The sequence below is a fragment of the Amphibalanus amphitrite genome, unplaced genomic scaffold (assembly GCF_019059575.1).
Source record: "Amphibalanus amphitrite isolate SeventyFive unplaced genomic scaffold, NRLGWU_Aamphi_draft 000261F_arrow, whole genome shotgun sequence".
In the NCBI taxonomy this organism is placed as follows: domain Eukaryota; kingdom Metazoa; phylum Arthropoda; class Thecostraca; order Balanomorpha; family Balanidae; genus Amphibalanus; species Amphibalanus amphitrite.
Genome location: NW_024881756.1, coordinates 509595 through 525269, shown reverse-complemented (window position 1 = coordinate 525269; position 15675 = coordinate 509595). Strand labels below are relative to the sequence as shown.

Below are 15675 nucleotides of genomic sequence, written 5' to 3'. Positions count from 1 at the left end.
TGAAAAATAGCATCTATCGTTCGTCTTACCGTCAGTGCCGACCAGCTGTGGTAGCCGTTCCGCTCAACACCCTTCACCCATCACCAGCAGTTTCCAGGCCGCTACCCGTCCACACTCCACGCGGCGTCACCCTCCCCTCCCCCGGCCGTGTATCCCTCATCCCCCGCAGCCTCAAATGACGTCACAAACCTCATCAGTTCGCCACAACGATTGCACGCTCCGTCAGTTCAGATCTGCCACTTTTCTTCATTACCGGGCAGCCGGCCACGGTCGCGGCAAGATGACAAAATTCAGACTCCTAGACGGACTCCGTGCGTTACGTCAGCTTGCCGATCTCGAACTTTTTGAACATTTCTGAGGCGGTGAAGATGGCCGAGTCGATGATGCCGGCCACTGTGAACGTACCGCCCACGATGGCACACACCTGACGGCGGGGAGGAGGGGACGTCAGGACATCTGAAGCAGCTGACGTCACCAGAGTTAAAACGGTCATCATGACAGAACAGCTCGCTCGCACCATGACAATTGACAAGTCACAGCTAAAAAAAAAATGCACATCATAATAAGAAACACTTCCAGCACAAAAAAAAATTATAGCCCGCCGACCCTTCCGGTCCGCGCCTGTCAATCAAATACAGAGTAAAAGAGGATTTCCGCAGTAAATAACCTCTCGCGGAGAGAAACTGTCAATCATAACGCCGCACCCCGCTGTTCCCCTGTCACACATTCGTGGTGATTGATGGAAAAACGCCAGCCGGTCAGTAGGTGCACATAACCCCGGCCGGCCGCAGCGGCAACTACGCACGCAGGTTCTGTGACGTCACATCGGGACCTAACGAGGAAAGTCGCTACCATTCATTACCAGAATGGTTACATACTGAGTGCCCACTGCCCATATTTTTTATATTGTCGCTGCCGTCTAAAACTATCGCTCGAACCAGCTCCGACAGTTCGACAGCTGTCAGTCAATCAATGCAGGTCATTCTCGACCTTATTGAGCTGAGTTTATTCCATTACACCACCGACGCGGACAGCGGCAGAGACTCACCGTCGTAATAAAGGTGTAGAAGGGTGGCCTCTTTTCGTGGTAGCGTACCGTGATGGGGTTCAGGTCATACTTGAACCAGATGGCCGGAATGAAACGGCCCATCGGACTGAACGATATATACGTCTGCCGGCGACGGAAGGTGTCAGGTCGTAGCGTACTACCGGACATTCGAACTATCACATACTTATGTCAATTATATCTCTCGGAAATAATTCATAAGGTGCCTGCGCGACATACAACCATGATCGAGATCGCATAAAAATGTATGAATAAAAATTACGGAATTCGCGCTTTTGCGATGAATCGTGTTTCCATAACAAAGTGGACACTTAACCGTTTGAAAGCCGGTTATATATCGCGGCCTGGCTCTCAGCAAGGGTACCTCTCTCACCTTATACGCGTAAGTGTACTGATAGGAGACCACTTTGTTTCCCGATATGTCCTCATAGACGGTGGGCACGATCTTCATCACGTAGTCGTGCGACTCCATGGCTGGAACGGGCAGCCAGTGTTCGTCATCGTCGTCATCGAACGCCGGCGGGGCGTCATCCGGCGGCAGGAGGGAGCCCACTGGGACGGCAGCGACCGCCACCGCCGCCGCCGCCGCGCGGGGGGGGGGGGGGTCAGAGGACGTCAGAGGAGTAGGAATCGGGTGTCGGGATTACCGGGGATTTGACGGGTTAAGGGATCAGGACGGCGCCCAAGTGAGGATCAGATTAGGTGAATGAACGTAAAGAATAGGTAAGTCATCAATGAATCCTTATCGACAGCACATAAAAATATGCAGCGGTAGGTAAATATTCTTTGTTTCGTTCTTTGGCAATTCAAATCGTTGTGCGTGGTGGTTGATTGTATATACACTTACGATACATTTAGGACAACCATTCAGCTGACCTACATACCACGCTCACTAGTATGCACAGTGACGACCCCTGACCTCTCCCAGCCTTCCCTTCAAACGTCACTCACCCGTTTTGTCGAGCACCTGCCGACCGGCCAGCGGGTTGAAGCTCGAGTCGGGCACGTTCACTCGCGGCGTCTCGCCGAAGCGCACCTCGTGGATCACGTGCGCGAAGTCAATCTCGTCAGGCTGGTCGGACGCCGAGTGAGTCGACACGTGGAAGTTGCCTGAGGCCAAACGGGTCAGGTTAGGTCGCGTCCGAGGAAGATGAAGCGACGTACTTTTTAAGTGTGACCGAGTATTGAGCATCGCGTCGCGAGCTAGAACGTGGCGTCTCGAAATAATGACATTAGCGACGCCGACGATAAAAACATATCTGGTTAGTTTGAAAATATTTTGAAAATACGAAACCCACTTAAGCAATAGCATTTACAAATCTCATTAAAAGCAATGGCAGATAAGAAACCCAAACTGATCAAGTTATGCACTCAACAAGCCTCCCAAAAGTCCGACATGCCGACGAAACATAAGTTTCATATTCAAGGGAACAATGGAAGGTTAATGCGACAGCACATAGAGTGCTATCAGTCCACTACCACAGCTCTAGCTGGCAATGTGTAACGATCAAGACTCACCTGGCACCTTGTTGATCCTAAAGCTCGACTCGAACAGGCATCCATTTCCCTCCATGATGGGTGTCTTCTGCGTGTCATTGACGAAGCCCACCTCGTGCCTTCCCTGGTCGTCCTGAATATCCAAACCGACGTCTGGCGAATGGAAATTCATCGTACAGTGTCACGTTATGGTAGCACATTGCTCTATAGACGTGCCGCCTACCGGTATCGCCACCAAAAGTTACGGAAAATACGGTCGTCGGCTCGCTTCGGTGAACGATGCGGTTACTTGCGGGTCCGATCATGGCGATAAGAGCTGCTGATATGGGTAGGAGCACCGCTTCATTGCACCATAACTGGTTTACAATCGATGACAACAGTGACACACTGAACGGACTCAACAATGCAACTTCTACGACATTAAAATAGTACGATATACCAATTGCCGTGTCATTTTTCATTGGCTGAACGTTTCGAGTAACACAAATTATAGAATAAAGAGTTACCCTTGAAATTATTGCATTTGCTCATCAATAAAGACACGAATCTCAGATGGCAGTTCTGAGACAGCAGGCAATGGTACTTACAATCACATTTGATGCGCGGCAGAGAGATCTTGAGAAATACGGGAATGCGTTCCGCGTGATCGCCTGGATTGTCCACAAACAAATCGGATACTCTGTAACACACATGACATTGAAGTTTGGTAATGTTTGCTATCACCTTACGTTTTACATGACATTGGAATGCAACCAATTAATCAAATGCATTGCAGCACCGTCGTATCGTGAACACTGCACCTGGCTGATAGATAAGTCATGGCATCCTTGAGTATTCTAATTAATTTGTGCACCCAGCAACTGGACGTACTGATCCTAAGCTTCAGTGGGTGTCATGCATTAGTAGAGTAATCTTGGGTGTCAGTCATGCATAACTATAAACAGGGAAAGGACAGAGCTTTATGCATGTGAATTTGCGATCAAGTCGGCTCCCTGTAAGCACTCACACTTCGGGTGACACGAAGTACCAGAGCTCGCAGATGAGCAGCAACAGCATGAAGGAGCAGCAGCATACGGAGATGACGGCACCCGTCACCGTCGGCTGCGTCAGGTCCTTGGGCACCTTCCGGTAAATGTCCAGTCTGGAACACACATCGTATGGTCGGTTCAGCATTAATTGCTGGCATTAAAAGGTGGCTTATGGAAATGGACATTGGACATGCTGATGCAGCTGCTGGCCTCAAATTTCAAAACCAAACAACAGTCAATTAATAAATTACCACAATCAAAAACTTTCAAGATATACAAAAAGAATGCCTAGAATGCCTCCAATTGTTTATATTCCATTGAGTCAATAAAAGGTTAAGGAAGGCAGGGACGTATCCAAGGGGGGGGGGGCGACGGGGGCGGTCGCCCCCCCCCCCCGGGCCCTGCCGGGCCCCAAAAGCGGGCCCGGCAGGGCCCGCTAGGCAGCAAGAAAGCGGGCCCGAAGGGCCCGCTTTGGGGCCTAGTCAGGAACAATTTGGGGTCGGCTGGGCCAAAAAGCGGAAGGGCATGTTCAGAAGGATTTGTTCGAATTTTTTGGTTCGCGGATGGGCCCCTGGGGCCCTGCCGGGCCACAAACAGGTCCGTAACTGGGCCCTTCGGCCCACTTTTGGGCAGAGCGAGGGCAATTTGGAGCCCGGCAGGGCCCCAAAAGCGGAAAGACCCGTTCAGAAGGATATGCTCGAGCCTTCGAGCTTGAGGAAGGGCCCCTATGGCCCTGCCGGACTCCAAACGGGTCCCTTATCGGGCCCAAAGGTATCGCTTTTGAGCTAATTGGCCCCGGAGAAGTTATGGTTAGCGGATCCGAAAAAATCCTCTTCCGTGCCCAGTCACAGGGCCTGTCTGTGCCCTAGATGTGGAAGGGCCCGCTGAGAAGATCTTGCCCAGGCTTTCGGGTCCAAAAAGGGCCCATAGGGTCTTGCCGGTGCTCATATGGGTCCCTAGCCGGGCCCCACAAGCGGACCGGGCCAAGCCAATGACAACCGGGGGCCCGGGAGGTCTACAAAAGCGGAAGGGCCCGCTCAGAAAGCCTTGAAGCAGGCTTTTGAGCTAAAGTATTGGTCCCTCGGCCTCGACAACGTATCAAGAAAGCGAGCCCAGATATACACTTCCGTGCCCAGTCTCAGAAACAGCTTGTCCTGGCCGGGCCCCAGAAACGGAAGGGCCCGCTGAGAAGGCCCTGCCCAGGCCATGGGGCCCGAGGAACAGGCAACAGCCGATGATGGGACCCTTTCGACTGACCTCATGGGGCTGCTCCTGTTTACAGTTCTCCGAACAAAATGAGCTCCATAGTTGCGCCACGGATGGCGTTTGGGACAGGCGGTGGGGGAGGCGTTTGAACACCCTCTCTCTCTAACTCGGCTCCTGGGCCACGTAGCGACACGTAAGCGTACGTGGCATTCGGAAGAGCGTAAAAAATCATGCCGAAAGTAACTCGGTCATTTTCTAGGTCAGGTCAAAGGTCAGGTCACCATAAGTCAGCAAAGGTCACATTTTGCCTATTTCAACATTGTTTGACAACTCCGGCGCATAACCCGGGTACAAACAGAGCTGCAGCGCCACAAAAAAAAACGCATTCAATAGTTCTTTTAACGTTCTTTCCGTAAACTGTTCTCAGAATTGACCTGCGATTAACCCGCGCACCGACGGGGGTCCGCGCCAACTTAGAACCGACGGGGGGGGGGGGGCGGATGACCGCCCGCCCCCTGAGATCTCAAGAACGAAGCAAGATAGCGACAAGCGGTAAACGGCATGGGGTACGCACGGACAAGGTCTACAATTTTTAATTAGGTCATTTCCAGATCAGGTCAAAGATGACGTCACAGGGGTAAAAAAAGTCAAAATGGCGGCGCTAGATATGAAGAGTTTTTCTCGAATAACTTTCGAATTAGCCAAGCTAGGAACAAACTAAGGGCACCATCGTGATCCTCTCGTCAATCCGCATCGAATCATACTCCGTTATCTACTGTAGCTCTGACACGACGTGACAAAGTTGCAAAAAAGTGATTTGAGGTTGGGTCATTCGAAGTAACCTGGTGATCTGACCTTAAAAGTTAGGAGGTTCAAACTTGCACACCATGTGTAAAATTAATGAGAAAATAGTCATGCCAAATTTCGCGGCGCTACGAGCCGCGGTTTTCCCGCATAACCTCAAGGGGGGGGGGGGCGGATAACAGCCCCCCCCCCGTCGGTGCTCGGGTTAACGGTTTAGCCTCTTGAGAGAAAAAAAAACTTTTAAAATAGTCGTTTTTATGAAACACTTTTTTTCTTTAACAATTTTCGACTCAGGAAAAGGCACGACATTTCTTTTGTCAGCATCGTGTTACTCTCGTCGAGACGCGTCGAATGAACTACATATAATTTGACCTTATCAGGTCATTTAGAAAATTTGAACTAAATTCAAGGTGACCTGACCTGAAAGGTCATGTTGCACATCCGTCAAACCGTATCGTCGATAAGGCCTGAACACATCTAAGGTGTTTTCAACGCTCTAGCGTGTCTCTAACAAATGCTATTGTCAAAAGCTGTGGAGACGTTTCGTGACCTGAGATGACCCCATAGACATAAGGAGGGGTCACGGGTACAAATTTCCGATTTAGGTTGTCATTTTTTATGTAACTAGGTGATTGAGGGTGCCTAGGATGACGTTTGCCTAAAAGAGGCACCTTTCGATTTTCTCCCATTTATAAAACCTAATGGAGAGGGCGCAAAAATTGACTTGACCTTATGTCACCACCGGTATGCAAATTTCGAAATAATCATTTTATACATACTGTTGTCTGTTACTCTTATCAATCGCTAAAAGTTTCAAGCCGATCGTTCAGTCGGTGTTGCTATGGAGAGCATTCTAACCTTTTCTGAGGTGAGGTCACTTGACGTGGTCTGGTGACCTGACCTTGAGCGACCTGGGTGTAAAATTTTCATATCTGTAGATAAGATTCATCCCTCTTTTTTATATCCACGCAAAACCGCAAGGAGGAGGTGTTCAAACAGCCCCCCCCCCCCCCGGCCGGGCGCGGGTTAACGAACTTCAACGGAAGTGAACTGCAAAAACGAACTTCAACGGAAGCTAACTGCAAACATGTTATCAAGGTCGAGAAACGCAAGACAATGCATTTTCATTTACAATGCCAAATTCTATCCTAAATTTGCTGTTTTTTTTTCGACATTCTCGAATTTTTACACGCCAGGATAGGCAGTCGCTGTGGGGCCCCTTTTGGCTGACCTCCGGGCCCTTCTCGGCTGTCACCCCCCCCCCCCCCCTGAGCGAAATCCTGGATACGTGCCTGAAGGAAGGTAACATGGTTCAAGAAACATACAGCCCCTCTCCCCACCACCAGGAATAAGAAGTGCTTCTTATTCCTGTAAGCAATGCAGTATTTGACACGCTCAAAGTTAAAGAATCTTAACAAGAATTGGATGAAGTCAGAGGAAACATCTTAAATCCAACATGTTGACTAAACATTTGAAACTTACCTTTTCACATCAAATCCCATGACTGGAGATATTCAATGCTAAGCAATGGTTATGATCTGTAAAAGAAAACAAAAGAAAGTGAGATATGCCCTAAAAATATTAGCTCTGATAAAATAGAACAATAATAAAATGATCCTTCTCCTTCTTTTCTATGTTCTTCTGGGAATCTTCCAGTTGGTGCTAAGGTGCTAACAGCAAAGTGCATCAAGATTCAAGGTACCTAGTACCTCGCCTGACTTTATGACTCACATACTGAAATCTCACATTCGCCCCATTCTCGAGTACGCGTCACCGATCTGGAACAGTGGCTATGTACAGGATCTCAAAAGATTAGAGTCTGTTCAAAGGCTCTGGACTCGCAATGTGATTGGGCTCCGCAATATGGAATATGGTGATCGCCTAAAGGAACTTGACCTATTCTCTGTGAAGGGACGCCTCCTTCGAGCCGATATTATCAAATGCTGGAAGATTTTTCACGGCCACAGTAAGATATCCCCGGAGTTCCTCTGGGATCTGGAGGCCGACAACAGAACGCGCGGGCATAGTAGAAAGATAAAAACGTGTCGGAGTCTTATAGATGCAAGGTCACGGTTTTTCACCCACAGAGTCGTGCGCGATTGGAATGCCCTCCCAGATTGGCTGGTGAACGAGGAGTCCCTGGTGCAGTTTAAAAAGGGACTGAAAGCCGCACTGGGCAGTAGATTGTACGAACACACAGGATAAGAGAAGGCAAACGATCCACATCTCATCCTTCATCCCCCCCCCCCCCAGGTAAGCGCCCCACCCTTCCCAAGTTGGGGCGGGGTTATACGCGCCTGGGCTACCTATCATATTCCGCCCTTACCCCCTAGGTAGCTGCTGCCCGCCCTTCTCGAGCTGGACCGGGTGGACTAACCTAGGTTACCTATCCTGACCTTTCCTTCCGAGAACGTATCACATTTCGGTACCCTCTTTTCTCATTTACATAATTGACCATCTTGTCTAGGATTCTGGCACTTAAAACACGCACCAGTTTTCTTTTTTCAGTGTTTTACCAAATGCAGACGCACCATTCCAATTCCTTGCCTGAGGTCCAGCCATCTGCCCACCCAAGGAATTGGCGCGTCTCTGCACGCAATAGGTTTCCACTCCTTCCTTTACGAGCCGAGGTTGTGGAAACCTAACAGGTGAGTTTAACAGGTGAGTAGTACCTACCTTACTTGGTGTCAGGTGTTAGGCTAGACTGTAAAACGTAACAGATTTTGATGAGGTATCGGTGTGCAGGGAGCTCCTGCAGCATGCTAGCCTTACTCAGACATACATTTACAAATCTTAGGCGTGCTGGGCACGACCCAGACGTGAAGGGGTAAAGTGAAAAATTGAGGATAGCAGGCCCGGAAAGTGTCCATTCGAAGCTTGCTGAGATGAACTCAAATGTGAGGGAAGGATGTTGTTTAGTGGTCCAAATACTGCACTGTTGTGACAACATTATTTGTAAGGATCAAATGTGCGACAGTTCACTAGTGCGAACATTGGCACAAATTCTGGCATTTTCACAGTGGCTTGTGTATCCGACGGGAGGGGGGGATCAGTTGGAACTCGGACCTCCTCCCAGCGTTTGACCCCGGGGCGGTGTTTCACGGGGCGCTGCTACCACGCTGCTATCAAATTGCGCGAGCTGACGTCACACTGGTGGTAGTGTTGGAGCAATGGGCCTGTTGATGTTTCCATGGGAACCCAATTTGACACGTGTAAAAGCAGCATGCTACTATCACGGGTGAAACAGGGCCCAGGGCCCAGTTCATATAGAGTCCCTTTGCTGCTGAGTGACACTTACTGGAAAGGGTGACCCAACATAAGGATTCATATAGCCTGAGCCACATTTACACACCTGATCAACATTGGCAAAAGCATACCTTTGAGTAAGTGGCACTTTGGCAAAGTGAAACTGGCCAATGATCTCTTTTTATGAACTGGGCCCTGACCTGATCCAGTTTGAGCTCCTGGGAAAACAAGCTTCAGCGTCTTGCTCAGCATAGGGAAAGAATCAGGTACAGTAAGGTCCAGCAGACCGGCCACAGCAGTCGCTGTGTGCGTGACGGAAGGCTGACATAAGGACGCAGTGGGCGGAGCTTGGAGGCTGTGTGTGGTCCGACCGCACACAGGGCCCGTGAACAGCCCTCAGCACTCAGCAGTCAACAGGTGGTTATAGGTAAACAGGTCTACCTCTGCTGAGATGAGAGAAAATAGGTAGGTACCTAACAGTGGTAAATGTTACCTAACTAAATGAGAATACAACATAAAAACATTTGTGAATCGAAATACACTACAAAGGTTGAGTTTTTTTATGACAAGATAAACTTATTGTTCAAAATTGTAACCCAGTCTCAGTTTTAGGATTAGATACTGTAGTGTTTCGGTTTGAGTTTTACTTGCTTAGCTTGGCTTAGCTTAGCTTAGGCATAGTTGCTTCAAATCAATTGCTTCAAATTAATAGTCAAATATAAACATTTCACTTCATTTTTGGCCTGGCGACTACATCATCAATTTTTATACTTTTACCTCGAATTTAAGCATAGACCATCAAACCAATCGAACCGACGACCGAAGGACACCAAACGTGCAAGATTGAGATGCGATAAAGAAGCCGGTGCAATAAGCAATCAACGCTAACGAATAGAAAACTGCATCAATTTTTATGTTGTATTCGACGTCATAGAAAATGGCATAAAAGCTGATAAAATGACTATCTTTTGACTTGATTGTTTGATAAAATGAATGTAAAATAATATAAAATTGTTTTTCATACGATAAACGTTTGATAATATTTATTTTGATGTAAGCAATTTGATTTTTCCTGTCAAGATGCAAACAAATTCAATTTGGTTTTATGACGTTATATAGCAATTGATTACAACTGACGAACACAAAAGATAGTTGCAAATGAAATAAATGCGCCATGTTTGTCGATTGACGACGGCACATTTGTGTCGTGTAAATTATAATAATAATGCATGCTATGTTATATACGGCCATGCATTTTATATTTATCCGTTAGTAGGGCGTTGTATTTATCCCATTTGCTGTTTTCTATGTTTCATAAATGATAGCCAAATTATATGGCCTTGAGTGAAATTTATTGTCATCTGTTCAATTATATGCCTAATGAAATAGGTAATAAGTGAGTAATTTTTTATGGCTATTTATTTTCTATGTTACCTACTTGTTAGGTTCTAATGATAGAATGCTAATTCTGAACTTTGATAAACCCATTAGCTTTTATCACACAACTCAACTCCCAACTGAATTTGTTTTACGCAGTTTGAATGAATTCAAATCAAGCTGGTTACATCAACATTTAATTGCAAAGAAACGCTGCCCTATAAAAGAAAAAAATGATGCGGATATTCATTAGTTTTCGACGTTATGAAAATGACGTCATAATACCAAAGCACAAGAAAAATGGTGAATAAAAAAGAGAAAATATTTAGCAAAGGTAATAGAGCATGAGAAAATGATCAGAACATAACCAAACCTTACCTAACCTGACCTACTGATGTTTGCCTACTGGGGGAAAAGGAAAAAGTGACTTGCATGAATAGATTGCAAGCAATGGTAAGTCAAATATTTTTAGGTTAAGTGGTTGTGTATCTGGCTTCAGGCCGGCCTGAAGCCAGATACACAACCACTTAACCTAAAAATATTTGACTTACCATTGCCTGTAATCTCTCCTAAGGCATTGCCTTCGGCACTGCACCGCTCCGCCTCAATTATTTTGACGTCACTTTCCTTACAATTTATTATCATCCGTGATTTCGCTCAACCTTGGTTGGACCATTTGTAGCGGGTGCGCCGCGCAGACACGTGCAGTTCCGGTCGGAGGTGGGGCCGTTGGTGGTGATACTGGTGATACTAGTGTACTGGTGCTTTAAAATTGGTTTCTAGAAGGAATAAGTATCAGAAATGAAATCAGGAGGTCTTAGAGTATCGTGTGAATGACTTTTATTTACCCCTCTGTTTTGCGGACCTAAAGTAAATAAATACCGGATCAGACCTGAACGAAACTGTCTAAAGCTGAAACCTGTTATTTGTTGATTATGATGTAGCAGGCACTTAAACATTTTTTATGTAAAACAAGTGTGCTCATATTTCCATTTGCTATCATTACAACTGTCATTGGACTTGGAGTCTTTCATTCTTTTCTTTTTTTTGCACTGCCATGCACTGCTGTTTTGTGATACTGAGTAAGTGTGAAATGGGTAACTATGTGTGAATGTTCCAGGTCATTTTTAGCTATTCCCTTTTTATAACAATAAATCGATTGAATATGTTCCTTGTTGGGTTAACTGGAGGCATTGCAACTGGTAAGAGCACAGTTTCCAAGCTATTTCAAGATGAAGGAGTTCCAGTTGTGGATGCTGATGTCATTGCCAGAAAAGGTATGTGAATACCAACTCACAATGGCCCATAACAAAACTGCATGCTTACTTGATTTATTCTGATGTTGCAATATTTAGTGTGCTGTGAATGATGGATTAAAGGGACCCTCCCACCTTAACATTAGATTTGAGTTGAGATAGCCAAAATGGGGTCCCTGGCTCACAATTACCGGTTTCGGCACTCACAACATCGAGAAATGCCTTAAATCGGAAATATTGAATTTCAAAATTGCAGCATTTTGATTCAGAGGGGCTAATGCTTAGGAATACCCCTCTGAATGTGTGACGTCAGCGCAGATATCTAACGATTTTTAAATGTTTGACTAAAACGTTTTGTAGCACGCGGTGGTATATGCTATTTGCGCGCAACATCTGCCGCAAACGCCGCACTTCTAAAATAAAGTCGCTAGAAACAGCGGAGATCCCAAAAAAGTAAACAAAAGTAAAAGTCTAATATCTTGAAAACCGGTGAATATTTTTCGGTGAAATTTGGTAGATATTCGTTTTCGCTCTTTCTGAACCGAGCGACATCACTTTCATGCCAATTCATAAACTTTTTTGAAGGTGGGAGGGTCCCTTTAATTGATTATTGAAATTAAATTGCATTTGAAATTTGTGAGTACCCCAGTAAACATGCCGACGTCGGCCCAACGTCGGGCCGAGGCTCGGCCCGACGTCGGCCCAACGTCGGTTCAACCTCGGCCCGACATCGGCTGGACGTCGGATATGCCCGCATGTTCCGACGTCCAGCCGAAGTCCAGCCGACGTCGAGCCGACGTCGGGCCGAGGTCGTTTGCCGAGGTTGACGAGATCGTTTGTCGTTGGACCGACGGGGCCGACGTCGGCATGTTTATTGGGACAACGCGCCAAAAATATCAACCGGCGGCGGGATTCGAGCCCCCCAGTCGCCGACGTCGGCATGTTTACTGGGACAACACGCCAAAAGCATCAGCCGGCGATGGGATACGAACCCCGTGTCATTTGAGCGCGAGGTTAGTGCGCTAACCACTACACCACGCAGCCGGATAACTAATTTAGTTTAGTTTTGTTGGGTTATGCCCTTTTGGTCTGACAAGACCATTTCAGAGCCGGAAGGATGATAGGATGGAGACATTGGTCTTCTTGGCGAGCACCCTGGGTCCAGTTCATATAGAGTCCCTTGTCCCATTGCTGTTACGTGACACTTATTGGGAAGGGCGACCCCACAATGGATTCATATAGCCACTCTTACACACCTGCACCAACGTTTCCTAAAGTGTCCCTTTGATAAGTGGCACTTTGGCAAAGTGACACTTGCCGACTGGCCTTTCTATATGAACTGGGCCCGGCCCTGGTGAGTTGCCGGGGCTGAGCCTGACCAAAGGATAGGCCGAGCAGCCCCCAAGCACTCACCGCACCCGGCTACGGGCGAGCTCGGCTTACGGGCAATCCCAAATGGGATAAAGTTTCCCGTCCAGTCCGGATCAGGAGGTTGCGGCGTGGAGGAAGATTTGAGTTTCCTGAGGATATTTTGAATACAGAAGCTCTTTATGAAACATGAAACATGTATTTTATATTATTTTAACGGTCAAAACAGCGGCCGATGTCGGTCCGACGTCGGCCCGACGTCGGCTGGGCCTCAGCAATTGATCTCGGTCCGACGTCGGCTGGACCTCGGCTGGACGTCGGAACATGCGGGCATATCCGACATCCAGCCGACGTCGTGCCGAGGTTGAACCGACGTCGGGCCGACGTCGGCATGCCGATGCCGAGTTGCCGACGTCACCCCGACGTCGGCATGTTTACTGGGACAAGCATTGCTTAATTTCAAATCATTTTAATCATGTTGCACTATATATATATATATATATATATATATATATATATATATATATATATATATATATATATATCATATATTTTTCGTTGCAGTTATGACAAAATCTTTAGTGCAGGGCATCGAAAATGGATCCTGGTTTAAAGGTGGTTTATTTTTATCAGTTTTCCATTCACCACCATGGTACCACCTCCTCACCATCCCCGCGCCCCCAGTGGTGGAGCCGGGCCGGGCCGCGTGGCACGACATCCGCAGGGTGTTCGGGCCGTCCATGTTCCTGGAGAATGGCGAGGTGGATCGCGTGGCGCTCGGCCGGCTCGTCTTCAGCGACGAACAGAAGCGGCGCCAGCTCAACAAGATCACGCACAACAGGATACAGCGGCTTATGATCTGGGAGACGCTCAAACTGCTCTGTCAGGGTGGGTGCTCAAACGGTGACGGTGGTTACGAGTGTTTATTTCAGTGCATCGTCGGTAGTACGCTTTTGATATGGATTATGGAACGCTATTTCAATTTCTCAAATATAAAATACCTTCTGTTTAATAACGAATGAAATAGTCATTTTCGCTGTACAGTCAGTCTTCTCGAGGTTTAGGTTTTTTTTTTGCAGCTTCTTACAATATTCATATTGAAACAGATGAATTTGTGTGCTTCAGATGACATCATGATGTCCGCAAGAATCGTTACGGAAGCGGCTTATTATGACCTCGTGTGGTTCTGTTTCGTTAGGCACAATCTTAAGTCGTTTTGTTATGTCTACACAAAAATGATCTCATGATGTAAGAATAATAAGTTGCACTGACGGTGGGCTTCTGCATTTTAGGCCATCAGTTTGCGATCCTTGACATGCCACTGCTCTTCGAGAGTGGTGCAGCCGTGGATTATATGGAGAAAATCATCGTTGTGTCATGGTGAGTTTTTATAACATTTTAGACATTTCCATGTTGCTACGTCGATAATGCTTTCAAACGTGACAGGAAATCGCATCAATGTACATATTCTGAGCTGTACCGTAATTTAATCATTATTACTGTGCATTTTTACAATTTATTTAATTCTTATCTGAGCTGAGTTGAACGTTAACCATTAAAAACGCTCCCCAAAGTTGCGCTATTTCATGGCAGACGTCCATTTCGTCAATGCTCAGATTAACCACTATACTGATGCTCGCCGTCTTGTTGGACCGTCGTAAGACACTGACACCTGTGTCATGTTCTCCAGCGAGGAGGACATCCAGCTGTCACGGCTGATGGAGCGCTCCGGGCAGAGCGAGGACGAGTGTCGCCGACGGATCGACTCGCAGCTGGCGCTCAGCACCAAGCGCCAGCACGCGCACTTTGTCATCGAGAACTCGGGCTCTCGGCTGGAGACTGCGCAGCAGGTGCGCCGCGTGCTGTCTGTGCTGCGCACGAACCGCGCGCACTGGCGACTGCGCGGCTCGCTGCTGCTGCTCGTCATAGGCTGCGTGTCACTCACACTCTGGGTCATGTGGCAGCGTAGTCTGAACCACGGCTAAGTCCTGCTGAAAGTCAGTGTCCACTGCCCAGTGGGGTCGCCGACCTGGCCCAGACCAGTGTTAGTGTGATGAGATCACGTAGAGAATGCATGGCGATAGACGGTCAGATGAACGGTTTGATGACGGTTCCGCGATGCTTGGATGTGTTGAGGAAGTGGCGTTTTTATGTGAAGTGTTGCGATCTGCGGGGTCGATATGCTGGCGATTTGAGGCATTTGAGCTTGGTAGAACGGGACAGTAGTGTTTGTCAGTATATTTTTCGTTATTAAGTGTCAGTGCAATTATTTGAATCATCTCATTTTTTTGTGTTTCGTCGTTTTACCGCATTCTGGGCTGCTTGAGTCGATCATTTACCTACGTCGTGCATCTTTATCTCACAAGGCATGAGAATGGATTGGGCGTTGTACATCGACAGAAATGTTTGGTGCCATCATAATGTTTTATACTTGCTGCATAATGTTGAAGTCTTATCACAGCTCTTGCCATTTTTGTTTCTCCTTCGGGTATCGCAATTAGTCATGGGACCCAGCAAAGTGTGTTAGTTTGCCTTTGCACATATACTCCGATATCAACATATGTCTTCTTATCGGAAGACTCCGTCCTGCACGGCTATATTGCGAAGCAGGGACGTCTTCCCCTCTGTGGACAGCACTTCGGTCAGAGCTGCGCCTCGCTGTGATTTGAGGCGTCTCTGCTGCGTTCATGTGATTGGACATATGTGATGGCGTCTGCTCAGGTCGCTGTATCTCAGAACGAAGTTTTGTGGTCTCTGGCTGACTGGGCGTGTAAAGATGAGCCGCTGATGCACTTTGCCATTTGATAAATATATACTATCGATAAAA

General features: G+C 47.3%; 2 protein-coding genes across 17 annotated transcripts; one reads left to right on the top strand and one right to left on the bottom strand.

The window, feature by feature from the left end:
- Window positions 1-9702, bottom strand: LOC122386749 (endoplasmic reticulum-Golgi intermediate compartment protein 1-like). Of its 9 annotated transcripts, none has more exons than XM_043376284.1 (9): window positions 9625-9702; window positions 7084-7139; window positions 3570-3704; window positions 3151-3242; window positions 2585-2716; window positions 2018-2176; window positions 1440-1540; window positions 1049-1171; window positions 1-424 (listed from the first exon to the last, which is right to left on the bottom strand). In XM_043376284.1, the coding sequence occupies exons 2-9, from the start codon at window positions 7101-7103 to the stop codon at window positions 317-319; spliced, it is 870 nt and encodes a 289-aa protein (XP_043232219.1). In that variant the 5' UTR covers window positions 7104-7139; window positions 9625-9702; the 3' UTR covers window positions 1-316. The 9 variants fall into 9 exon arrangements, with proteins under 9 accessions (XP_043232219.1, XP_043232221.1, XP_043232220.1 ...); XM_043376286.1 differs by having other exon boundaries at window positions 9661-9702; XM_043376285.1 differs by having other exon boundaries at window positions 9665-9689.
- A 308-nt stretch (window positions 9703-10010) lies between these two features.
- On the top strand, window positions 10011-15675 carry LOC122386751 (dephospho-CoA kinase-like). Of its 8 annotated transcripts, none has more exons than XM_043376290.1 (5): window positions 10011-10056; window positions 11345-11501; window positions 13533-13736; window positions 14141-14228; window positions 14539-15675. In XM_043376290.1, exons 1-5 carry the CDS (start codon window positions 10015-10017, stop codon window positions 14831-14833), a joined length of 786 nt encoding a protein of 261 aa, XP_043232225.1. In that variant the 5' UTR covers window positions 10011-10014; the 3' UTR covers window positions 14834-15675. The 8 variants fall into 8 exon arrangements, with proteins under 8 accessions (XP_043232225.1, XP_043232224.1, XP_043232223.1 ...); XM_043376289.1 differs by having other exon boundaries at window positions 10022-10115; XM_043376288.1 differs by having other exon boundaries at window positions 10022-10243.